This window comes from Gorilla gorilla, chromosome 14 (genome assembly GCF_029281585.2).
Source record: "Gorilla gorilla gorilla isolate KB3781 chromosome 14, NHGRI_mGorGor1-v2.1_pri, whole genome shotgun sequence".
Taxonomy (NCBI): Eukaryota; Metazoa; Chordata; class Mammalia; order Primates; family Hominidae; genus Gorilla; species Gorilla gorilla.
Genome location: NC_073238.2, coordinates 71,560,820 through 71,583,257, shown reverse-complemented (window position 1 = coordinate 71,583,257; position 22,438 = coordinate 71,560,820). Strand labels below are relative to the sequence as shown.

At 46.7% G+C, this 22,438-nt stretch overlaps 2 protein-coding genes across 2 annotated transcripts; both read right to left on the bottom strand.

Annotated features, from left to right (window-relative positions):
* Positions 1 to 816: 816 nt before the first annotated feature.
* On the bottom strand, positions 817 to 2,499 carry LOC129526367 (proline-rich protein 20E-like). Its single transcript, XM_055360420.2, has 2 exons — positions 2,448 to 2,499; positions 817 to 1,430 (listed from the first exon to the last, which is right to left on the bottom strand). The coding sequence occupies exons 1-2, from the start codon at positions 2,497 to 2,499 to the stop codon at positions 817 to 819; spliced, it is 666 nt and encodes a 221-aa protein (XP_055216395.2).
* Positions 2,500 to 13,892: 11,393 nt separating this feature from the next.
* LOC101140852 (proline-rich protein 20E) lies at positions 13,893 to 15,575 on the bottom strand. The gene is made up of 2 exons (XM_031001189.3): positions 15,524 to 15,575; positions 13,893 to 14,506 (listed from the first exon to the last, which is right to left on the bottom strand). Exons 1-2 carry the CDS (start codon positions 15,573 to 15,575, stop codon positions 13,893 to 13,895), a joined length of 666 nt encoding a protein of 221 aa, XP_030857049.3.
* Positions 15,576 to 22,438: the final 6,863 nt, after the last annotated feature.

Sequence of the window (22,438 nt, the reverse complement as noted above, 5' to 3'; positions counted from 1 at the left end):
GGGAACTAACTCAACTTAAACATCTATGAGAAAGTTACAGCAAACGACTTGGTTAATGGTGAAACATTTAAAATATTCCCATTGAAGCCAGGAGGAAGCCAAGGACACTGCCGTCAAATTACTGATTCCTCATTTAGCGGTTCCAGTGAGTCACGCACTCTCCTTGTTTCCGTTAACCCCCCCACCCACCCCAACACCTTTTGCCTGATTCATCAAATGTCCTTTGATCCCCTTTGTCCTCAATCGGTTTGAAATTTTACCTTCTATTCCAATTCACTTAGTGGTTCCCAAAGGGTACCTACATTGAGACTTAAAAATGTGTCAGTCTAGAGTTTTATTGCTCTTATATTCAGCCACTCTATCGTCTCCAGGCACTAGACAAGAACTTTAGTAACTTCTAGCTCCTTCTGAATTTTCGCATGCCGCACATGTCTATATGAGTGTCTTCTGGAATTTTCATTCTAGGTCATCAATCCTTTTTCCAGAATCGTACTTCTCTGGACTTAAGAATACAGTTTCCTAATTTCCATGCTTCCTGATCGTTGCTGCATCCCACTTCTTCCAGGTTGTCTGGGTTGGGTTTTTCTTGGCTGAAAAACGTGACGTGTACTTTCACTGTACATGACAGTTCCATTCCAATCGCCTTGTACAGAAAGGGGGTTTAGCAGCTTGCATATTGTAAGTTGTGTACTCTAAGTTCAGGGGAAGCTCAGGCTTCAGGTCCAGTCGGGGGAGGAGTGGAGCAGAACTGGGGCTGGGGGGAACGTCCAGGTGGAAGAAAGGGAGGCTGGGAACAACGTGGGTGGCAGACAGTGGTCAATATGCAATGTGGGTGAGGAACACTGGGACCCCTTGCACATAGGTGCCGTGGGGGGTTTGAATGACTTGTAAAACAGCTGAGTCACCCAGAGCCCTAAACCCGATGCAGGGATAGAGGGTCAACACGGGTTGCCAGGCAACAGCCTGAGGCCCAGGAGCAGTGGGCGGCTCCTGAAACCCCAGCTCAGGTTGCGCCACGTCGGGGCCAGGGCCTCCCTGCACAGTTCCAGGCAGAGGACCAGTTTCAGAAAGAGAGAAGGCTGCGGTCTCCGTGATTTCCGGTTCCCCCTGGTGGCCTGGCTCTCCATGGTGGTCCAGTTGGATGTGCACGTCCGGTCCCGTCAAGCGTTCTGCCCCCTGTCTCTGGCCAGCGTCCCCGCGGGGCCCAGCCCTTCTGCCACGGCCTCGCCCTGGCCGCCGGCTTCCTCCCCGGCGCCGGCCTCTCTCTGCAGGACGGGGTGACTCTGTGCGAGCCGGGGTCTGCCATCCGAAGGGTGTCACGTAAGCGATGGGTTTTGCGGGTTGGGCTGGCTGTGCGGGCCCATCTGCTTCCACGGAGTCTTCAGGGTCCGCAACACAGCAGCCTGGCTCTGGAGGAGGCCCACCTGAGGCTAAAAGAGAAGCAGAGCGTGAGCAGAGAGAGATAGAAGGAATTTTACCCATCAAGCAGTTATAGGATACTTTTAAAAATAAATACTCAGAGGAAAGAGGGATTTTGGAAGTTAAAATTGTGAGAGAAGAAACAAAACTCTCCATGGAAATTGGAGAAGGAAGTTGAGAAGATCTCCCACAGAACAAAGCAAAAATCTAAAGTGATGGAAAGAAGGATGAGATATAAGAGAATTAGAGGTATGTTGTCACTGAGACATTTCACCATAAAATTTCAGAGTGCTGAGGGAAAAGAGAAGATTCTAAAAGATTCTAGAGAGCGGGAGACAGAGAAAGGAAAAGTCACATGGAAAGGGCTAGGATTCCACATGTCTCACAAATCAGACATCTCAAAAGCAGCAGTTGAGTCTAGAACGTAAGAGAAAATGTCTTCGAAATTTCAAGGGAAATGAATTTCCCACCTAAAATTTCGTGTCCAACCAAAGTTACACTAAAGAATCTGGGAGGGTAGAAGGAAGATGTTTCAGACAAGCAAGATGTTAAAGAATTTCCTTTCAGTGGATGCTTTGTTGTTATGCGTCTGTCAAACTAGACAAGATTAAAAGATTTAGGACACTCAGTGTATGAAGGGAAATGTTTTGGAGAACAATGTGGCAATAGCCGTAAAATTCCAACTCCTCCGGGAAAGAACAAGGTGGAAGTACTGGCTTATTATAGATCAAGATGTAGCGTGAGGACTCGCTCTGCTACGGAGAAACAGTAATACAAACTAAACAGAACAAAACAGCGACAACAACAGCAAATCTCAGATTTGGGAAATGGGATTACAGTTGGAAAGAGGGAAAGGAATTTCCCAGATGATGTGGAACCTGGGAGCTGACTTACAACAAGCAGCCCAGGTTGAGGCAGGCTATGAGAAGGTGAAACAGAGAATGCTTGATTGAGTTTGAATTCAAACAATTGGGGAAGAATTGGGGAACAAGCGAAATTAAAAAGAGAGTGGCAGGCGTTTGATGTACCTTGATTAGGGGCCGTGGAGCGAAGTCGCTTCGAAGGCCTTGGCTCCTCCATGAGCAATCTGCGGGAGGGGCTGGGGAGAAAAACAAGGGAGAAAGAACGGATTTAGGAAGACAGAGGTGACAAGGCAGGGGGATGGCCGTGGCCTTTCTGGGGGAATGAGGATTCTGTCCCCAACTGCACCCACCCAAGATCTATCCACCCCTCCGGGACTCCCAGACACACACCTGATCTTCCTACAGCTGGCTCCGGAGATCTGAAAATTAAGAGACTCTTCGACGAAGAGAGGCCCGAGGAGTTGGAGGTGTCCACAGGTTCACCTCACCGCTGTAGCTCTGAGGTAGTCCAGCCGCAGCCAGGGAGTCTGGAGGGAGCACGCAGCAGGTTCTGGCTCCGAGCCCAGCAGAAAGCCGACTGCTGGAGGCCGAGCGCGGTCCCTCTTATATGGCAGCAAGGCAGTCGCGTAAGGGACAGGCGTCGTCAGAGGGGGGCCGGCTGGGGTGGGCCTGGCTGGGCTTGCGAGGCGCATTGGGCCAGTCCCCTGCCAGTCAAATGGGGCCCTTCTGAGATGCCGCCATTTCTAGACGTCAATGGTGGATTGATTAATCTAATCATTGAGGAAGAAAATGCATAATGAGCTTTGAGTGTCAGCACAGTGAGGTGCGGTGCCCTGAAAGCGGCTGACAGGAAGATGTGATTAGCTTAGATCTGAGCATGGTCAAGGAAAGCATCCAAAGGGGGGATATCTGGGCTGAAATCTGGAACATAAAATTTGAAATTAGTCAACCTGCACCGGGCTGGGAGAGGCAGGGAGAGAGGAAGGGGAGTGAAGAAAGTGTGCTGAGGCCCGGACTGGAAGGGAGCCCGGCACATTCTGGGAATGGACGGGAGGCCAAGTCCGGGCGCAGAGGTGGTGCGACGTGGAGGCAGGGTCCGCGCAGGAGCTGGTCTTGTTCCAAGGCAGCGGAAAACCGTGGAACGGTGTCCGGCAGTGGGTTAACATTTCAGAAACGACCAGCCTGGCTGTGAAGGAGCGCCAACCCAGGGTCCGCAGAATAAGTCAGGAGAGGCAAGAAGGCTATTGCAGCCCTCGGGGTTGGGCGCAGGGTGCTGTTAGACTGAGACCGAGGGAGGTAGAGGAGGAGAAAGTTCCCTGGTGGGAGAGAAATTTCCAAGAGAAAGCGAGACCCAGTGTGGACAGCCCTTGAGGAAGAGACTGCGGCCTTGGTAGCCCGCCCGTTCGTTCAGGCGGAGGTGGACCGAGAACCTGCTCTGAGTGGGAAGTGGCGGAGCTTGGCTTGCGCACATCTGGTTGAAGGAGCTTTTGAACTGCCAGGGGAGGATGTCAAGTGGCCTTTTGTAAAAAGAGTGGAGCTGAGCGCGATGGCGATGGGGCTGGAGATGCGTGTGAGACCCACACCACTGGCTTTTATTGCTGTGGGTGCACACACGGGTGGAGGAAGACAGCAGGAAACACAGCAGGACACTGGAGGGGATCCCACAGTGGGTTATTTGGTCGGTTTGCATCCTCGTTTTTTTACAGAGACGGGTTCTCGCTCTGTAGCCCAGGCTGGAGTGCAGTGGTGCCATCTCGGCTCGCTGCGGCTACTTGGGGGGCTGAGATAGGAGAATCAGTTCAAGTGATTCTGCTGTCTCAGCCTCCGGAGTAGCTGGACTACAGGTGAGCGCCACCACATCGGGATAATTTTGGGATTTTTTGGAGAGGCGAGGTTTCGCTATGTGCCCAGGCTTGTTTGGAAGTCCTCAGCTCAAGCCATCCTTCCCGCTCAACCTCCCGAGTAGCTGGGACCCCAGGCGCAAGCCACCGTGCCGGGCCAATTATTTTTTGGGTTTGTATTTTTTGTTGAAGTGAGGTTTTGCTGTGTTTTCGCCTCACATACCTTTTCTGTCCCAAGACCCCATCCAGGGTACCACCGTACAATTCGTCACGGTTCCCCTTGGCTGCGACGGTTTCTCACACTTGCCTTGTTTTTGATGACCTTGACACTTTGCATACTGATCAGATGTATTGTGGGATGTCCTCTCCTGAAGTTCGTGTGATGTATTCCTTATGATCTGACTGGAATTATACGTTTTTGTAAGGAAGATTGCAGCGGGAAAGTGCCACTCCCATCCCATCCTGTCTAGAGTACACACCATCAAGCCGGCTTATCACTGCTGCTATTAGTCCTGGTCACCTGGCTGGGGCAGTGTTGATTACGTTTCTCCACCATAAAGTGATTTTCCCACCTCTTTCTCTACTGTACTGTTTGGAAGTCGCTACCTGTAGCCTATACTTAAATAAAAGGGAAGTTATGCTTTATCTCCTTGCAGGGGAATAGCTACCTAAACTCTGCGGAGTTCTCCTGTGTGGAGGATTTTCCCATTCTCCCCACATGTTTGTTTATTCAATCACTTATTTATATCAGTATGGACTTATGGACACCTATTGTATACTTTGGTTTACACTCCAATACTTCAGGGGATGAATTATTCAATAATTGAACTGATTATTTTGTCAAATATTTTACTTAACTATTTAATTAGTAATTATTTAGTTAATTACTTTGTTACACAATGTTTCCAGCTTTGGCCACCGGGAGCTCCTTTAGTTGGCTTCCATGTCCCTTTGTCAACCTCCCATCGCTGTGGCTTTTGGTTTTGTTTGGTTTTGGGCGGCTCCTTTCTCCCTGGCACCACAGGATGCTCCACGCTTATTTGCGTATTCTCATCCTTATTGGGATTGCGTGTGCTCACTGACCAAACCCATAGATTCTTCTGTGAAGTTTCTCTTCCAAACTTTGATCTTTCTTACTGGGATGACTTTTCTCTCTCTTTTTTCCATTATGAGACAAAGTTTTGCTCTTGTCACCCAGGCTGGAGGGCAATAGCATGATCTCGGATCACTGCAATGGCTCAATCTGGGCTCACTGCAACCTCCGCCTCCTGGGTTCAAAGGATTCTCCCGCCTCAGCCTCCTGAGCAGCTGGGACTACAGCGGCCCACCACCATGCCTGGCTAATTTTTCCCTTTTTATTAGGGCGAGACATGAGAATCGCTTCACTCCCGAGAATGGAGTTCTCAGTGAGCCGAAGCCACCGCGCTCCAGCCTGGGTGAAAGAGTGAGACTCTGTTTCAAAATGAATAAGTAAATGAATGAATCAACAAACCAGGAGGAATTACCAAGGGGTCTCGGTGCCTGCCTGCAGTCTGAGCTACTTGGCAACCTGATGTTGGAGGGTCACCTGAGCTGAGGAGGTGCAGGCTGCAGTGAGCTGTGATTGCACCACTGCACTCCAGCCTGGATGACTGAATGAGACCCTGTCTTACTCCACGTACAAACGTTTAATGAAGCATTCTGGTGGTAGAAATATCCTGGAAGTAGCGTATCAGCAGACCCTCCCCCACGTAATGTAAAACCTGTGCATCTTTCCAGACAGATGTACAGCAAGGAGATAGTGGCACATGTGTGTAGGATGACTGCAAGGGGGCTTTCTGGCTTATGGACGACAGACCCCAATGGCAAGCCAAGAAGCAGCTCCCACTGCACAGTGCTCATTGTGATCCATGCCATGCTTCAATACGAAGTCACCTGTTCCTAGTTTGGAGACGCACGGACCCCACAGAGGCTCTGGTCCTGACCACACCTGTGTTGCCTGCCTGGACCTTATAGTCACTTCAGCGGGACCCCGGCACATGGCACGCCAGGTGTTTGTGAAAGCGAGCCACAAACGATGCTCTTAATGTATGCGTTTGTTGGTGTAGACTTGTGTGACTATGGGGAAAGATGCGATGTGAATGGAGAACAGAGACTGGAGACCTTTCTCTACCTTCCTTTCTGCTTTTAGTAAACACATTTTATATTTGCGATTTGTGAAATTTTAGTAAAAGAGCTGTTCTATAAAATAAGTCTGAAGAGAAAGGTTTATTTAGAAGGATTGAAAACACGAGAGAAAAATCTTTGATGTAAAAAGTTGTCTGTATTTTATTTGGACGTTTACAAAGGAGTGAAAACCAGCCAATAAGAGCCCACTTAATATAATACAAAATACAACAGTTCGTAACGCAACATTTATCAAACTCTGAAAAGATGGGAACTAACTCAACTTAAACATCTATGAGAAAGTTACAGCAAACGACTTGGTTAATGGTGAAACATTTAAAATATTCCCATTGAAGCCAGGAGGAAGCCAAGGACACTGCCGTCAAATTACTGATTCCTCATTTAGCGGTTCCAGTGAGTCACGCACTCTCCTTGTTTCCGTTAACCCCCCCACCCACCCCAACACCTTTTGCCTGATTCATCAAATGTCCTTTGATCCCCTTTGTCCTCAATCGGTTTGAAATTTTACCTTCTATTCCAATTCACTTAGTGGTTCCCAAAGGGTACCTACATTGAGACTTAAAAATGTGTCAGTCTAGAGTTTTATTGCTCTTATATTCAGCCACTCTATCGTCTCCAGGCACTAGACAAGAACTTTAGTAACTTCTAGCTCCTTCTGAATTTTCGCATGCCGCACATGTCTATATGAGTGTCTTCTGGAATTTTCATTCTAGGTCATCAATCCTTTTTCCAGAATCGTACTTCTCTGGACTTAAGAATACAGTTTCCTAATTTCCATGCTTCCTGATCGTTGCTGCATCCCACTTCTTCCAGGTTGTCTGGGTTGGGTTTTTCTTGGCTGAAAAACGTGACGTGTACTTTCACTGTACATGACAGTTCCATTCCAATCGCCTTGTACAGAAAGGGGGTTTAGCAGCTTGCATATTGTAAGTTGTGTACTCTAAGTTCAGGGGAAGCTCAGGCTTCAGGTCCAGTCGGGGGAGGAGTGGAGCAGAACTGGGGCTGGGGGGAACGTCCAGGTGGAAGAAAGGGAGGCTGGGAACAACGTGGGTGGCAGACAGTGATCAATATGCAATGTGGGTGAGGAACACTGGGACCCCTTGCACATAGGTGCCGTGGGGGGTTTGAATGACTTGTAAAACAGCTGAGTCACCCAGAGCCCTAAACCCGATGCAGGGATAGAGGGTCAACACGGGTTGCCAGGCAACAGCCTGAGGCCCAGGAGCAGTGGGCGGCTCCTGAAACCCCAGCTCAGGTTGCGCCACGTCGGGGCCAGGGCCTCCCTGCACAGTTCCAGGCAGAGGACCAGTTTCAGAAAGAGAGAAGGCTGCGGTCTCCGTGATTTCCGGTTCCCCCTGGTGGCCTGGCTCTCCATGGTGGTCCAGTTGGATGTGCACGTCCGGTCCCGTCAAGCGTTCTGCCCCCTGTCTCTGGCCAGCGTCCCCGCGGGGCCCAGCCCTTCTGCCACGGCCTCGCCCTGGCCGCCGTCTTCCTCCCCGGCGCCGGCCTCTCTCTGCAGGATGGGGTGACTCTGTGCGAGCCGGGGTCTGCCATCTGAAGGGTGTCACGTAAGCGATGGGTTTTGCGGGTTGGGCTGGCTGTGCGGGCCCATCTGCTTCCACGGGGTCTTCAGGGTCCGCAACAAAGCAGCCTGGCTCTGGAGGAGGCCCACCTGAGGCTAAAAGAGAAGCAGAGCGTGAGCAGAGAGAGATAGAAGGAATTTTACCCATCAAGCAGTTATAGGATACTTTTAAAAATAAATACTCAGAGAAAAGAGGGATTTTGGAAGTTAAAATTGTGAGAGAAGAAACAAAACTCTCCATGGAAATTGGAGAAGGAAGTTGAGAAGATCTCCCACAGAACAAAGCAAAAATCTAAAGTGATGGAAAGAAGGATGAGATATAAGAGAATTAGAGGTATGTTGTCACTGAGACATTTCACCATAAAATTTCAGAGTGCTGAGGGAAAAGAGAAGATTCTAAAAGATTCTAGAGAGCGGGAGACAGAGAAAGGAAAAGTCACATGGAAAGGGCTAGGATTCCACATGTCTCACAAATCAGACATCTCAAAAGCAGCAGTTGAGTCTAGAACGTAAGAGAAAATGTCTTCGAAATTTCAAGGGAAATGAATTTCCCACCTAAAATTTCGTGTCCAACCAAAGTTACACTAAAGAATCTGGGAGGGTAGAAGGAAGATGTTTCAGACAAGCAAGATGTTAAAGAATTTCCTTTCAGTGGATGCTTTGTTGTTATGCGTCTGTCAAACTAGACAAGATTAAAAGATTTAGGACACTCAGTGTATGAAGGGAAATGTTTTGGAGAACAATGTGGCAATAGCCGTAAAATTCCAACTCCTCCGGGAAAGAACAAGGTGGAAGTACTGGCTTATTATAGATCAAGATGTAGCGTGAGGACTCGCTCTGCTACGGAGAAACAGTAATACAAACTAAACAGAACAAAACAGCGACAACAACAGCAAATCTCAGATTTGGGAAATGGGATTACAGTTGGAAAGAGGGAAAGGAATTTCCCAGATGATGTGGAACCTGGGAGCTGACTTACAACAAGCAGCCCAGGTTGAGGCAGGCTATGAGAAGGTGAAACAGAGAATGCTTGATTGAGTTTGAATTCAAACAATTGGGGAAGAACTGGGGAACAAGCGAAATTAAAAAGAGAGTGGCAGGCGTTTGATGTACCTTGATTAGGGGCCGTGGAGCGAAGTCGCTTCGAAGGCCTTGGCTCCTCCATGAGCAATCTGCGGGAGGGGCTGGGGAGAAAAACAAGGGAGAAAGAACGGATTTAGGAAGACAGAGGTGACAAGGCAGGGGGATGGCCGTGGCCTTTCTGGGGGAATGAGGATTCTGTCCCCAACTGCACCCACCCAAGATCTATCCACCCCTCCGGGACTCCCAGACACACACCTGATCTTCCTACAGCTGGCTCCGCAGATCTGAAAATTAAGAGACTCTTCCACGAAGAGAGGCCCGAGGAGTTGGAGGTGTCCACAGGTTCACCTCACCGCTGTAGCTCTGAGGTAGTCCAGCCGCAGCCAGGGAGTCTGGAGGGAGCACGCAGCAGGTTCTGGCTCCGAGCCCAGCAGAAAGCCGACTGCTGGAGGCCGAGCGCGGTCCCTCTTATATGGCAGCAAGGCAGTCGCGTAAGGGACAGGCGTCGTCAGAGGGGGGCCGGCTGGGGTGGGCCTGGCTGGGCTTGCGAGGCGCATTGGGCCAGTCCCCTGCCAGTCAAATGGGGCCCTTCTGAGATGCCGCCATTTCTAGACGTCAATGGTGGATTGATTAATCTAATCATTGAGGAAGAAAATGCATAATGAGCTTTGAGTGTCAGCACAGTGAGGTGCGGTGCCCTGAAAGCGGCTGACAGGAAGATGTGATTAGCTTAGATCTGAGCATGGTCAAGGAAAGCATCCAAAGGGGGGATATCTGGGCTGAAATCTGGAACATAAAATTTGAAATTAGTCAACCTGCACCGGGCTGGGAGAGGCAGGGAGAGAGGAAGGGGAGTGAAGAAAGTGTGCTGAGGCCCGGACTGGAAGGGAGCCCGGCACATTCTGGGAATGGACGGGAGGCCAAGTCCGGGCGCAGAGGTGGTGCGACGTGGAGGCAGGGTCCGCGCAGGAGCTGGTCTTGTTCCAAGGCAGCGGAAAACCGTGGAACGGTGTCCGGCAGTGGGTTAACATTTCAGAAACGACCAGCCTGGCTGTGAAGGAGCGCCAACCCAGGGTCCGCAGAATAAGTCAGGAGAGGCAAGAAGGCTATTGCAGCCCTCGGGGTTGGGCGCAGGGTGCTGTTAGACTGAGACCGAGGGAGGTAGAGGAGGAGAAAGTTCCCTGGTGGGAGAGAAATTTCCAAGAGAAAGCGAGACCCAGTGTGGACAGCCCTTGAGGAAGAGACTGCGGCCTTGGTAGCCCGCCCGTTCGTTCAGGCGGAGGTGGACCGAGAACCTGCTCTGAGTGGGAAGTGGCGGAGCTTGGCTTGCGCACATCTGGTTGAAGGAGCTTTTGAACTGCCAGGGGAGGATGTCAAGTGGCCTTTTGTAAAAAGAGTGGAGCTGAGCGCGATGGCGATGGGGCTGGAGATGCGTGTGAGACCCACACCACTGGCTTTTATTGCTGTGGGTGCACACACGGGTGGAGGAAGACAGCAGGAAACACAGCAGGACACTGGAGGGGATCCCACAGTGGGTTATTTGGTCGGTTTGCATCCTCGTTTTTTTACAGAGACGGGTTCTCGCTCTGTAGCCCAGGCTGGAGTGCAGTGGTGCCATCTCGGCTCGCTGCGGCTACTTGGGGGGCTGAGATAGGAGAATCAGTTCAAGTGATTCTGCTGTCTCAGCCTCCGGAGTAGCTGGACTACAGGTGAGCGCCACCACATCGGGATAATTTTGGGATTTTTTGGAGAGGCGAGGTTTCGCTATGTGCCCAGGCTTGTTTGGAAGTCCTCAGCTCAAGCCATCCTTCCCGCTCAACCTCCCGAGTAGCTGGGACCCCAGGCGCAAGCCACCGTGCCGGGCCAATTATTTTTTGGGTTTGTATTTTTTGTTGAAGTGAGGTTTTGCTGTGTTTTCGCCTCACATACCTTTTCTGTCCCAAGACCCCATCCAGGGTACCACCGTACAATTCGTCACGGTTCCCCTTGGCTGCGACGGTTTCTCACACTTGCCTTGTTTTTGATGACCTTGACACTTTGCATACTGATCAGATGTATTGTGGGATGTCCTCTCCTGAAGTTCGTGTGATGTATTCCTTATGATCTGACTGGAATTATACGTTTTTGTAAGGAAGATTGCAGCGGGAAAGTGCCACTCCCATCCCATCCTGTCTAGAGTACACACCATCAAGCCGGCTTATCACTGCTGCTATTAGTCCTGGTCACCTGGCTGGGGCAGTGTTGATTACGTTTCTCCACCATAAAGTGATTTTCCCACCTCTTTCTCTGCTGTACTGTTTGGAAGTCGCTACCTGTAGCCTATACTTAAATAAAAGGGAAGTTATGCTTTATCTCCTTGCAGGGGAATAGCTACCTAAACTCTGCGGAGTTCTCCTGTGTGGAGGATTTTCCCATTCTCCCCACATGTTTGTTTATTCAATCACTTATTTATATCAGTATGGACTTATGGACACCTATTGTATACTTTGGTTTACACTCCAATACTTCAGGGGATGAATTATTCAGTAATTGAACTGATTATTTTGTCAAATATTTTACTTAACTATTTAATTAGTAATTATTTAGTTAATTACTTTGTTACACAATGTTTCCAGCTTTGGCCACCGGGAGCTCCTTTAGTTGGCTTCCATGTCCCTTTGTCAACCTCCCATCGCTGTGGCTTTTGGTTTTGTTTGGTTTTGGGCGGCTCCTTTCTCCCTGGCACCACAGGATGCTCCACGCTTATTTGCGTATTCTCATCCTTATTGGGATTGCGTGTGCTCACTGACCAAACCCATAGATTCTTCTGTGAAGTTTCTCTTCCAAACTTTGATCTTTCTTACTGGGATGACTTTTCTCTCTCTTTTTTCCATTATGAGACAAAGTTTTGCTCTTGTCACCCAGGCTGGAGGGCAATAGCATGATCTCGGATCACTGCAATGGCTCAATCTGGGCTCACTGCAACCTCCGCCTCCTGGGTTCAAAGGATTCTCCCGCCTCAGCCTCCTGAGCAGCTGGGACTACAGCGGCCCACCACCATGCCTGGCTAATTTTTCCCTTTTTATTAGGGCGAGACATGAGAATCGCTTCACTCCCGAGAATGGAGTTCTCAGTGAGCCGAAGCCACCGCGCTCCAGCCTGGGTGAAAGAGTGAGACTCTGTTTCAAAATGAATAAGTAAATGAATGAATCAACAAACCAGGAGGAATTACCAAGGGGTCTCGGTGCCTGCCTGCAGTCTGAGCTACTTGGCAACCTGATGTTGGAGGGTCACCTGAGCTGAGGAGGTGCAGGCTGCAGTGAGCTGTGATTGCACCACTGCACTCCAGCCTGGATGACTGAATGAGACCCTGTCTTACTCCACGTACAAACGTTTAATGAAGCATTCTGGTGGTAGAAATATCCTGGAAGTAGCGTATCAGCAGACCCTCCCCCACGTAATGTAAAACCTGTGCATCTTTCCAGACAGATGTACAGCAAGGAGATAGTGGCACATGTGTGTAGGATGACTGCAAGGGGGCTTTCTGGCTTATGGACGACAGACCCCAATGGCAAGCCAAGAAGCAGCTCCCACTGCACAGTGCTCATTGTGATCCATGCCATGCTTCAATACGAAGTCACCTGTTCCTAGTTTGGAGACGCACGGACCCCACAGAGGCTCTGGTCCTGACCACACCTGTGTTGCCTGCCTGGACCTTATATAGTCACTTCAGCGGGACCCCGGCACATGGCACGCCAGGTGTTTGTGAAAGCGAGCCACAAACGATGCTCTTAATGTATGCGTTTGTTGGTGTAGACTTGTGTGACTATGGGGAAAGATGCGATGTGAATGGAGAACAGAGACTGGAGACCTTTCTCTACCTTCCTTTCTGCTTTTAGTAAACACATTTTATATTTGCGATTTGTGAAATTTTAGTAAAAGAGCTGTTCTATAAAATAAGTCTGAAGAGAAAGGTTTATTTAGAAGGATTGAAAACACGAGAGAAAAATCTTTGATGTAAAAAGTTGTCTGTATTTTATTTGGACGTTTACAAAGGAGTGAAAACCAGCCAATAAGAGCCCACTTAATATAATACAAAATACAACAGTTCGTAACGCAACATTTATCAAACTCTGAAAAGATGGGAACTAACTCAACTTAAACATCTATGAGAAAGTTACAGCAAACGACTTGGTTAATGGTGAAACATTTAAAATATTCCCATTGAAGCCAGGAGGAAGCCAAGGACACTGCCGTCAAATTACTGATTCCTCATTTAGCGGTTCCAGTGAGTCACGCACTCTCCTTGTTTCCGTTAACCCCCCCACCCACCCCAACACCTTTTGCCTGATTCATCAAATGTCCTTTGATCCCCTTTGTCCTCAATCGGTTTGAAATTTTACCTTCTATTCCAATTCACTTAGTGGTTCCCAAAGGGTACCTACATTGAGACTTAAAAATGTGTCAGTCTAGAGTTTTATTGCTCTTATATTCAGCCACTCTATCGTCTCCAGGCACTAGACAAGAACTTTAGTAACTTCTAGCTCCTTCTGAATTTTCGCATGCCGCACATGTCTATATGAGTGTCTTCTGGAATTTTCATTCTAGGTCATCAATCCTTTTTCCAGAATCGTACTTCTCTGGACTTAAGAATACAGTTTCCTAATTTCCATGCTTCCTGATCGTTGCTGCATCCCACTTCTTCCAGGTTGTCTGGGTTGGGTTTTTCTTGGCTGAAAAACGTGACGTGTACTTTCACTGTACATGACAGTTCCATTCCAATCGCCTTGTACAGAAAGGGGGTTTAGCAGCTTGCATATTGTAAGTTGTGTACTCTAAGTTCAGGGGAAGCTCAGGCTTCAGGTCCAGTCGGGGGAGGAGTGGAGCAGAACTGGGGCTGGGGGGAACGTCCAGGTGGAAGAAAGGGAGGCTGGGAACAACGTGGGTGGCAGACAGTGGTCAATATGCAATGTGGGTGAGGAACACTGGGACCCCTTGCACATAGGTGCCGTGGGGGGTTTGAATGACTTGTAAAACAGCTGAGTCACCCAGAGCCCTAAACCCGATGCAGGGATAGAGGGTCAACACGGGTTGCCAGGCAACAGCCTGAGGCCCAGGAGCAGTGGGCGGCTCCTGAAACCCCAGCTCAGGTTGCGCCACGTCGGGGCCAGGGCCTCCCTGCACAGTTCCAGGCAGAGGACCAGTTTCAGAAAGAGAGAAGGCTGCGGTCTCCGTGATTTCCGGTTCCCCCTGGTGGCCTGGCTCTCCATGGTGGTCCAGTTGGATGTGCACGTCCGGTCCCGTCAAGCGTTCTGCCCCCTGTCTCTGGCCAGCGTCCCCGCGGGGCCCAGCCCTTCTGCCACGGCCTCGCCCTGGCCGCCGGCTTCCTCCCCGGCGCCGGCCTCTCTCTGCAGGACGGGGTGACTCTGTGCGAGCCGGGGTCTGCCATCCGAAGGGTGTCACGTAAGCGATGGGTTTTGCGGGTTGGGCTGGCTGTGCGGGCCCATCTGCTTCCACGGAGTCTTCAGGGTCCGCAACACAGCAGCCTGGCTCTGGAGGAGGCCCACCTGAGGCTAAAAGAGAAGCAGAGCGTGAGCAGAGAGAGATAGAAGGAATTTTACCCATCAAGCAGTTATAGGATACTTTTAAAAATAAATACTCAGAGGAAAGAGGGATTTTGGAAGTTAAAATTGTGAGAGAAGAAACAAAACTCTCCATGGAAATTGGAGAAGGAAGTTGAGAAGATCTCCCACAGAACAAAGCAAAAATCTAAAGTGATGGAAAGAAGGATGAGATATAAGAGAATTAGAGGTATGTTGTCACTGAGACATTTCACCATAAAATTTCAGAGTGCTGAGGGAAAAGAGAAGATTCTAAAAGATTCTAGAGAGCGGGAGACAGAGAAAGGAAAAGTCACATGGAAAGGGCTAGGATTCCACATGTCTCACAAATCAGACATCTCAAAAGCAGCAGTTGAGTCTAGAACGTAAGAGAAAATGTCTTCGAAATTTCAAGGGAAATGAATTTCCCACCTAAAATTTCGTGTCCAACCAAAGTTACACTAAAGAATCTGGGAGGGTAGAAGGAAGATGTTTCAGACAAGCAAGATGTTAAAGAATTTCCTTTCAGTGGATGCTTTGTTGTTATGCGTCTGTCAAACTAGACAAGATTAAAAGATTTAGGACACTCAGTGTATGAAGGGAAATGTTTTGGAGAACAATGTGGCAATAGCCGTAAAATTCCAACTCCTCCGGGAAAGAACAAGGTGGAAGTACTGGCTTATTATAGATCAAGATGTAGCGTGAGGACTCGCTCTGCTACGGAGAAACAGTAATACAAACTAAACAGAACAAAACAGCGACAACAACAGCAAATCTCAGATTTGGGAAATGGGATTACAGTTGGAAAGAGGGAAAGGAATTTCCCAGATGATGTGGAACCTGGGAGCTGACTTACAACAAGCAGCCCAGGTTGAGGCAGGCTATGAGAAGGTGAAACAGAGAATGCTTGATTGAGTTTGAATTCAAACAATTGGGGAAGAACTGGGGAACAAGCGAAATTAAAAAGAGAGTGGCAGGCGTTTGATGTACCTTGATTAGGGGCCGTGGAGCGAAGTCGCTTCGAAGGCCTTGGCTCCTCCATGAGCAATCTGCGGGAGGGGCTGGGGAGAAAAACAAGGGAGAAAGAACGGATTTAGGAAGACAGAGGTGACAAGGCAGGGGGATGGCCGTGGCCTTTCTGGGGGAATGAGGATTCTGTCCCCAACTGCACCCACCCAAGATCTATCCACCCCTCCGGGACTCCCAGACACACACCTGATCTTCCTACAGCTGGCTCCGCAGATCTGAAAATTAAGAGACTCTTCCACGAAGAGAGGCCCGAGGAGTTGGAGGTGTCCACAGGAGTTGGAGGTGTCCACAGGTTCACCTCACCGCTGTAGCTCTGAGGTAGTCCAGCCGCAGCCAGGGAGTCTGGAGGGAGCACGCAGCAGGTTCTGGCTCCGAGCCCAGCAGAAAGCCGACTGCTGGAGGCCGAGCGCGGTCCCTCTTATATGGCAGCAAGGCAGTCGCGTAAGGGACAGGCGTCGTCAGAGGGGGGCCGGCTGGGGTGGGCCTGGCTGGGCTTGCGAGGCGCATTGGGCCAGTCCCCTGCCAGTCAAATGGGGCCCTTCTGAGATGCCGCCATTTCTAGACGTCAATGGTGGATTGATTAATCTAATCATTGAGGAAGAAAATGCATAATGAGCTTTGAGTGTCAGCACAGTGAGGTGCGGTGCCCTGAAAGCGGCTGACAGGAAGATGTGATTAGCTTAGATCTGAGCATGGTCAAGGAAAGCATCCAAAGGGGGGATATCTGGGCTGAAATCTGGAACATAAAATTTGAAATTAGTCAACCTGCACCGGGCTGGGAGAGGCAGGGAGAGAGGAAGGGGAGTGAAGAAAGTGTGCTGAGGCCCGGACTGGAAGGGAGCCCGGCACATTCTGGGAATGGACGGGAGGCCAAGTCCGGGCGCAGAGGTGGTGCGACGTGGAGGCAGGGTCCGCGCAGGAGCTGGTCTTGTTCCAAGGCAGCGGAAAACCGTGGAACGGTGTCCGGCAGTGGGTTAACATTTCAGAAACGACCAGCCTGGCTGTGAAGGAGCGCCAACCCAGGGTCCGCAGAATAAGTCAGGAGAGGCAAGAAGGCTATTGCAGCCCTCGGGGTTGGGCGCAGGGTGCTGTTAGACTGAGACCGAGGGAGGTAGAGGAGGAGAAAGTTCCCTGGTGGGAGAGAAATTTCCAAGAGAAAGCGAGACCCAGTGTGGACAGCCCTTGAGGAAGAGACTGCGGCCTTGGTAGCCCGCCCGTTCGTTCAGGCGGAGGTGGACCGAGAACCTGCTCTGAGTGGGAAGTGGCGGAGCTTGGCTTGCGCACATCTGGTTGAAGGAGCTTTTGAACTGCCAGGGGAGGATGTCAAGTGGCCTTTTGTAAAAAGAGTGGAGCTGAGCGCGATGGCGATGGGGCTGGAGATGCGTGTGAGACCCACACCACTGGCTTTTATTGCTGTGGGTGCACACACGGGTGGAGGAAGACAGCAGGAAACACAGCAGGACACTGGAGGGGATCCCACAGTGGGTTATTTGGTCGGTTTGCATCCTCGTTTTTTTACAGAGACGGGTTCTCGCTCTGTAGCCCAGGCTGGAGTGCAGTGGTGCCATCTCGGCTCGCTGCGGCTACTTGGGGGGCTGAGATAGGAGAATCAGTTCAAGTGATTCTGCTGTCTCAGCCTCCGGAGTAGCTGGACTACAGGTGAGCGCCACCACATCGGGATAATTTTGGGATTTTTTGGAGAGGCGAGGTTTCGCTATGTGCCCAGGCTTGTTTGGAAGTCCTCAGCTCAAGCCATCCTTCCCGCTCAACCTCCCGAGTAGCTGGGACCCCAGGCGCAAGCCACCGTGCCGGGCCAATTATTTTTTGGGTTTGTATTTTTTGTTGAAGTGAGGTTTTGCTATGTTTTCGCCTCACATACCTTTTCTGTCCCAAGACCCCATCCAGGGTACCACCGTACAATTCGTCACGGTTCCCCTTGGCTGCGACGGTTTCTCACACTTGCCTTGTTTTTGATGACCTTGACACTTTGCATACTGATCAGATGTATTGTGGGATGTCCTCTCCTGAAGTTCGTGTGATGTATTCCTTATGATCTGACTGGAATTATACGTTTTTGTAAGGAAGATTGCAGCGGGAAAGTGCCACTCCCATCCCATCCTGTCTAGAGTACACACCATCAAGCCGGCTTATCACTGCTGCTATTAGTCCTGGTCACCTGGCTGGGGCAGTGTTGATTACGTTTCTCCACCATAAAGTGATTTTCCCACCTCTTTCTCTACTGTACTATTTGGAAGTCGCTACCTGTAGCCTATACTTAAATAAAAGGGAAGTTATGCTTTATCTCCTTGCAGGGGAATAGCTACCTAAATTCTGCGGAGTTCTCCTGTGTGGAGGATTTTCCCATTCTCCCCACATGTTTGTTTATTTAATCACTTATTTATATTAGTATGGACTTATGGACACCTATTGTATACTTCGGTTTACACTCCAATACTTCAGCGGATGAATTATTCAATAATTGAACTAACTATTTTGTCAAATATTTTACTTAACTATTTAATTAGTAATTATTTAGTTAATTACTTTGTTACACAATGTTTCCAGCTTTGGCCACCGGGAGCTCATTTAGTTGGCTTCCGTGTCCCTTTGTCAACCTCCCATCTCAGCAAACTAACACAGGAAAAGAAAAGCAAATATCACATGTGCTCACTCATAAGTGGGAGTTGAACAATGCGATCTCATAGACACAGGGAGGGGAATATCACACAGTGGGGCCTTTGGTGGACTGGGGACCTAGGGGAGGGAGACTATTAGGAGAAATACCTAATGTAGATGATGGGTTAATGGGTGCAGCAAAACATCATGGCACGTTTATACCTATGTCACAATCCTGCACATTCTGCACATGTATCCCAGAACTTAAAGCATAATTTAAACAAACAAAAAAAACAGTTCCCTCACCCCTGCTCCACCCATCCCATAATCCTTCCAACTTTTGTATCAGTGGCAAGAAGTGTTCCTGATGCAACATTCAGTTTCCTGCTTCCAAGGAATCCTCTATCCTGTGAATATCCCTCCACAGATAGTAACTTCTTAATGCAGGGGATGCAAGGGCACACACAGAGTTGGGAGGTGGAGGACATGATGCATAAGGTGGATGGGGTAATGAAGATGGCATGGAAGACTATACGGTATTTCATATGTACTTGATAAATCTATATATTTTGTTTCTGAATTACGATCCCAAGCATTTTAACAAGTTCTTAATTTCATGCAGGTCAAAGAGAAAATGAGCAATAGTTCCTAATGTTGAGACTTGTACATTTTCTTTCTGTGTTTTTAGAAGTGTTAGACATGATTGTATTAATTGACTGATAACCCAATATCTAACCTGGCTCATCCTCACCTTTCTGCTTTCCTCCTTTCGTCCTTCTTCTTCTTACTCTTTTTTTTTTTGTTTGTTTCTGTTTTTGTTGTTGTTGTTGTCCTTCCACTGAAGTCCCTTTAATGACTACAGGCTAAGCTGTGTCTAGAGACTAGGGGTAAAATATTGAGCAAAACACATACTATTCTGCTTCACATTGTGTTTATGATCTAGAAACAATGTTGCACTTGGGGACATCTTAGTTTTTAGCAATTATCACTGTCTGAATAGAAAAATTATGAAGTAATAAACAATTTTGGGAAACACATGTACTTGGTTCAAAATGTTGTAGAATCCCCCAATTTAGGTTAATGTTCCTGATACATTGTAAACCAAAAACTGACACCTCAGCTCCTAGGAGCAGAGAGAGTTTTATTCAATTTGGCCAAAACAAGAGGGCAGGAGAGAGAAATCTCTCAAATTCTACCTGTCTTTGAACATATTTGGTGGATTTTATGAGTAAGGTAGGTATGTGAGGGGTGAGATGCCCTTATAATCAAAGCTGTTTGCGTCCTTTGGCCTGATCCGACTTCTAGTTGCCATCAAGGAGGTCTGCATGGTCTAAGGTTCATTGTTCTTTGAAAGACAAACAAGTTTATTAATCCTATGGGCTGTGCTTGGAGGTTGGGATGTGAAGTTAATCAATTGCTAGTGACTACTCCCTACTGAAACTACTACATGCGAGCAAGCACGCATGGAGAAAGAAAAGAACGAAGAGAAAGAAAGTAAGTAAAACAAAGTCTTGTGATTTTGATGAAATACAGGCTTCGTTACAAAAACACAGAAGAGATAAAATAAATGTACAAATAAATAGAATTACAGACACTTTTATTGAGATATATTTGCTTGAATAGGCATTAGCTATTAGATATATTTACTCAGGTAAATGCATTTAAATGATTGTAACTGTTTAACAAGATTTTAAAATGCAACTAACTAGCATTGTTTCTCATAAGAATGTGAAAATGTTATACTACAAAAATATGTTTGATGTTAATGCTAGCAATATTCACTACACTGATTTACATTACGAGATCTTGGAGAAGCATAAAGTTATAGTAAAATGAATATGAAAGGCAAGCCAAAGGCAATAATTGCCTTATAAAGGCCTTTCAATAAACATCAAAATGCTGAGTTGGCCAATACCGTGATTCAGAAAGCAAAAGCCAGATTTTTAAAAAAGGAAGTATTTCTTAAGACATGTTTTTTTTTTTTTTTTCTAGGACTCAACTTTGAAGGATAGGAGAAACTCCATAATGAAGACAAACTCTCAACTCCATGAGAAAAGAGTAAAACTTTAATTGATGTGTTAAGAGATTTATTGCATTTCTTCTTAAATTATAGTCAGAAGATTCTAATTTTAAAATTGACTTCTTTTTCAGGAAACATGACAGATGATATTTTGTTTACTATCTCATTAAAAGCAGTGTATCAATGTTGTTTATATGTGTTCATTATGTAATTTATAATGAAGATAAATAATCTTATAAATAATTGAAGGAAAACTAAAGTCAATATCAAAAAAAAGCAAATTCTCCAAAGTAACATAACCCAGTTGTGAAATAAATAATAATATATTCAAGTTGATAAAACAAATATATAAGTTAAACTCTTTATTATTCTCTACAGTAAAGACCAGATTATAATCAAGTATAAACCATTAAAAAATTTACCAGATATAATTTTTTGATTATTTCAGTTTTTCAAATGGCATTTGTTGTCTAAAAGATTAATTTATTTTATTTTATCTCCATATATGAATACCCCTTAAAGGTCTTTTGAAATATTGGCCAAAAACAACAACAACAAAAAAAATGTATAGGCATAATTTCAGGTTGTTCAAGCTTTTAAATAGAACTGAACATTCAGTGCTTGTATTGTAATATTACGGTATTACTCAGTTTTGTTTCATTAACAAAGAAGTCTCAAATCTCAGTGATTTAAACGAAACATTTATTTTCAGATTATATTAATCATGAGCAATTCAAGTTCAGCTATTTAATTTGCTCCACACTTCTTTTTCTGAAATTGATGTTGAAATTTGAGCCCTTATTTGGAACTTGTTGCCCTTGAGGACACGTGAAAAGGGCAAGAAGGGGCAAAAACATGAGAGTCCTTTAAAAGTCTCAGCTTAGAACTAGCACCTTGTTACTTCTGCTCACATTGGTTCCAGAAAGCCACATGACAATGCCAGAAAATGAGGTAAGGAAGGATGCTATGCGTATGTGTGACATTGGGAGGGGTTGCTTGATCTTCTAACAGGGAAGAGAATGAATTAGTTGCTGAGAAAAATAATATAATCCATTATTGAAGTATTTTTAATTTCCTGCTTCCATTCCAGTATATTTTTGAAAATATTTATGATCTTTTAATTATCCTAATAACTTCCCTTCTCCACTAGCATTAATAGTGCTTTTAAAATATATATGCTTGGGAAACACTTGTAAGTTGAATTAAAAGGGAAAGTAATTATGAATAAGCTATAGGGTCTATCTCTGCCTAATTCAGTTATTGCTCTTACTCTTTCCACTTGTCCTTTGATACTGAATACAAAGAAAAAAAGTAAAGGAAGAGAAAAACAACCAGCTTGATATTCTAGGAAACGTTGATCATTTTCTAAAACAATATAAGCCTGTATGTTCACAACTGATGGACACAATAATGTTCTCGCCATGTGAGCAGAAAGGAAGAGATTTGTAGGGTCACAATTTATAAAAGCTCTGTGTCCTGTTGACAGAGTCTAGAGGGACATTCATATATGAAATTGGGAGTCTTAGTAGTCCCAGGGTGGAAAATTTCTATAATTGGGACTCGCACTGAGAATATAAAGAACATTAAAATGCCATTAACTTCAACTATTCACACTCTGATAACACATTGAATCTAATTATTATGACATTATAGAAATATGTGTAGTATCCAAATGCTCTCTAAGTTATTTATGAAAGTGAATATAAAAGTGCATTTGGTACCAGAGAGCACGTTAACTTTATTGTAGAAAAAAAAGCCACCTTACTCCATGTAGAGAAAATTCAGTATAATGTATTTTATCTATATTCATTATTCTAACGAATATCATGGCCAACTGAATTTCTTGAAAGTGAATGACTTTCAAATGGACTGATTTCAGGGGACTAAAAACTGGAATAGAAGCATGAGAAGAAATTGAGAGTAGTATACCTCAGTTACTTATTACTTGTTTTATTTTCTTCAATTACCATTTGTCGCTGTGTTTTTTCTCTTTATATGTTGCCTTTTGACTGGCATTGCTTTGATATCCTGAACAGACAGCTGCTGCCAAGTTTACCAAAAGTGAAATGTTGCAAACTGCCAACTGAGTTTTTAATGTTTTGTTTTCTGTTAGTGTTGTTAAAATCATGAAATTATTTTCTAACAAATCACACCAGTGGGCTATAGTTTTGTCCTGCAAAACAATCTGCCTGAGCAAAGATCTCCCTGTTCTGATAATAACTTGAAACAGGTAGGCATTT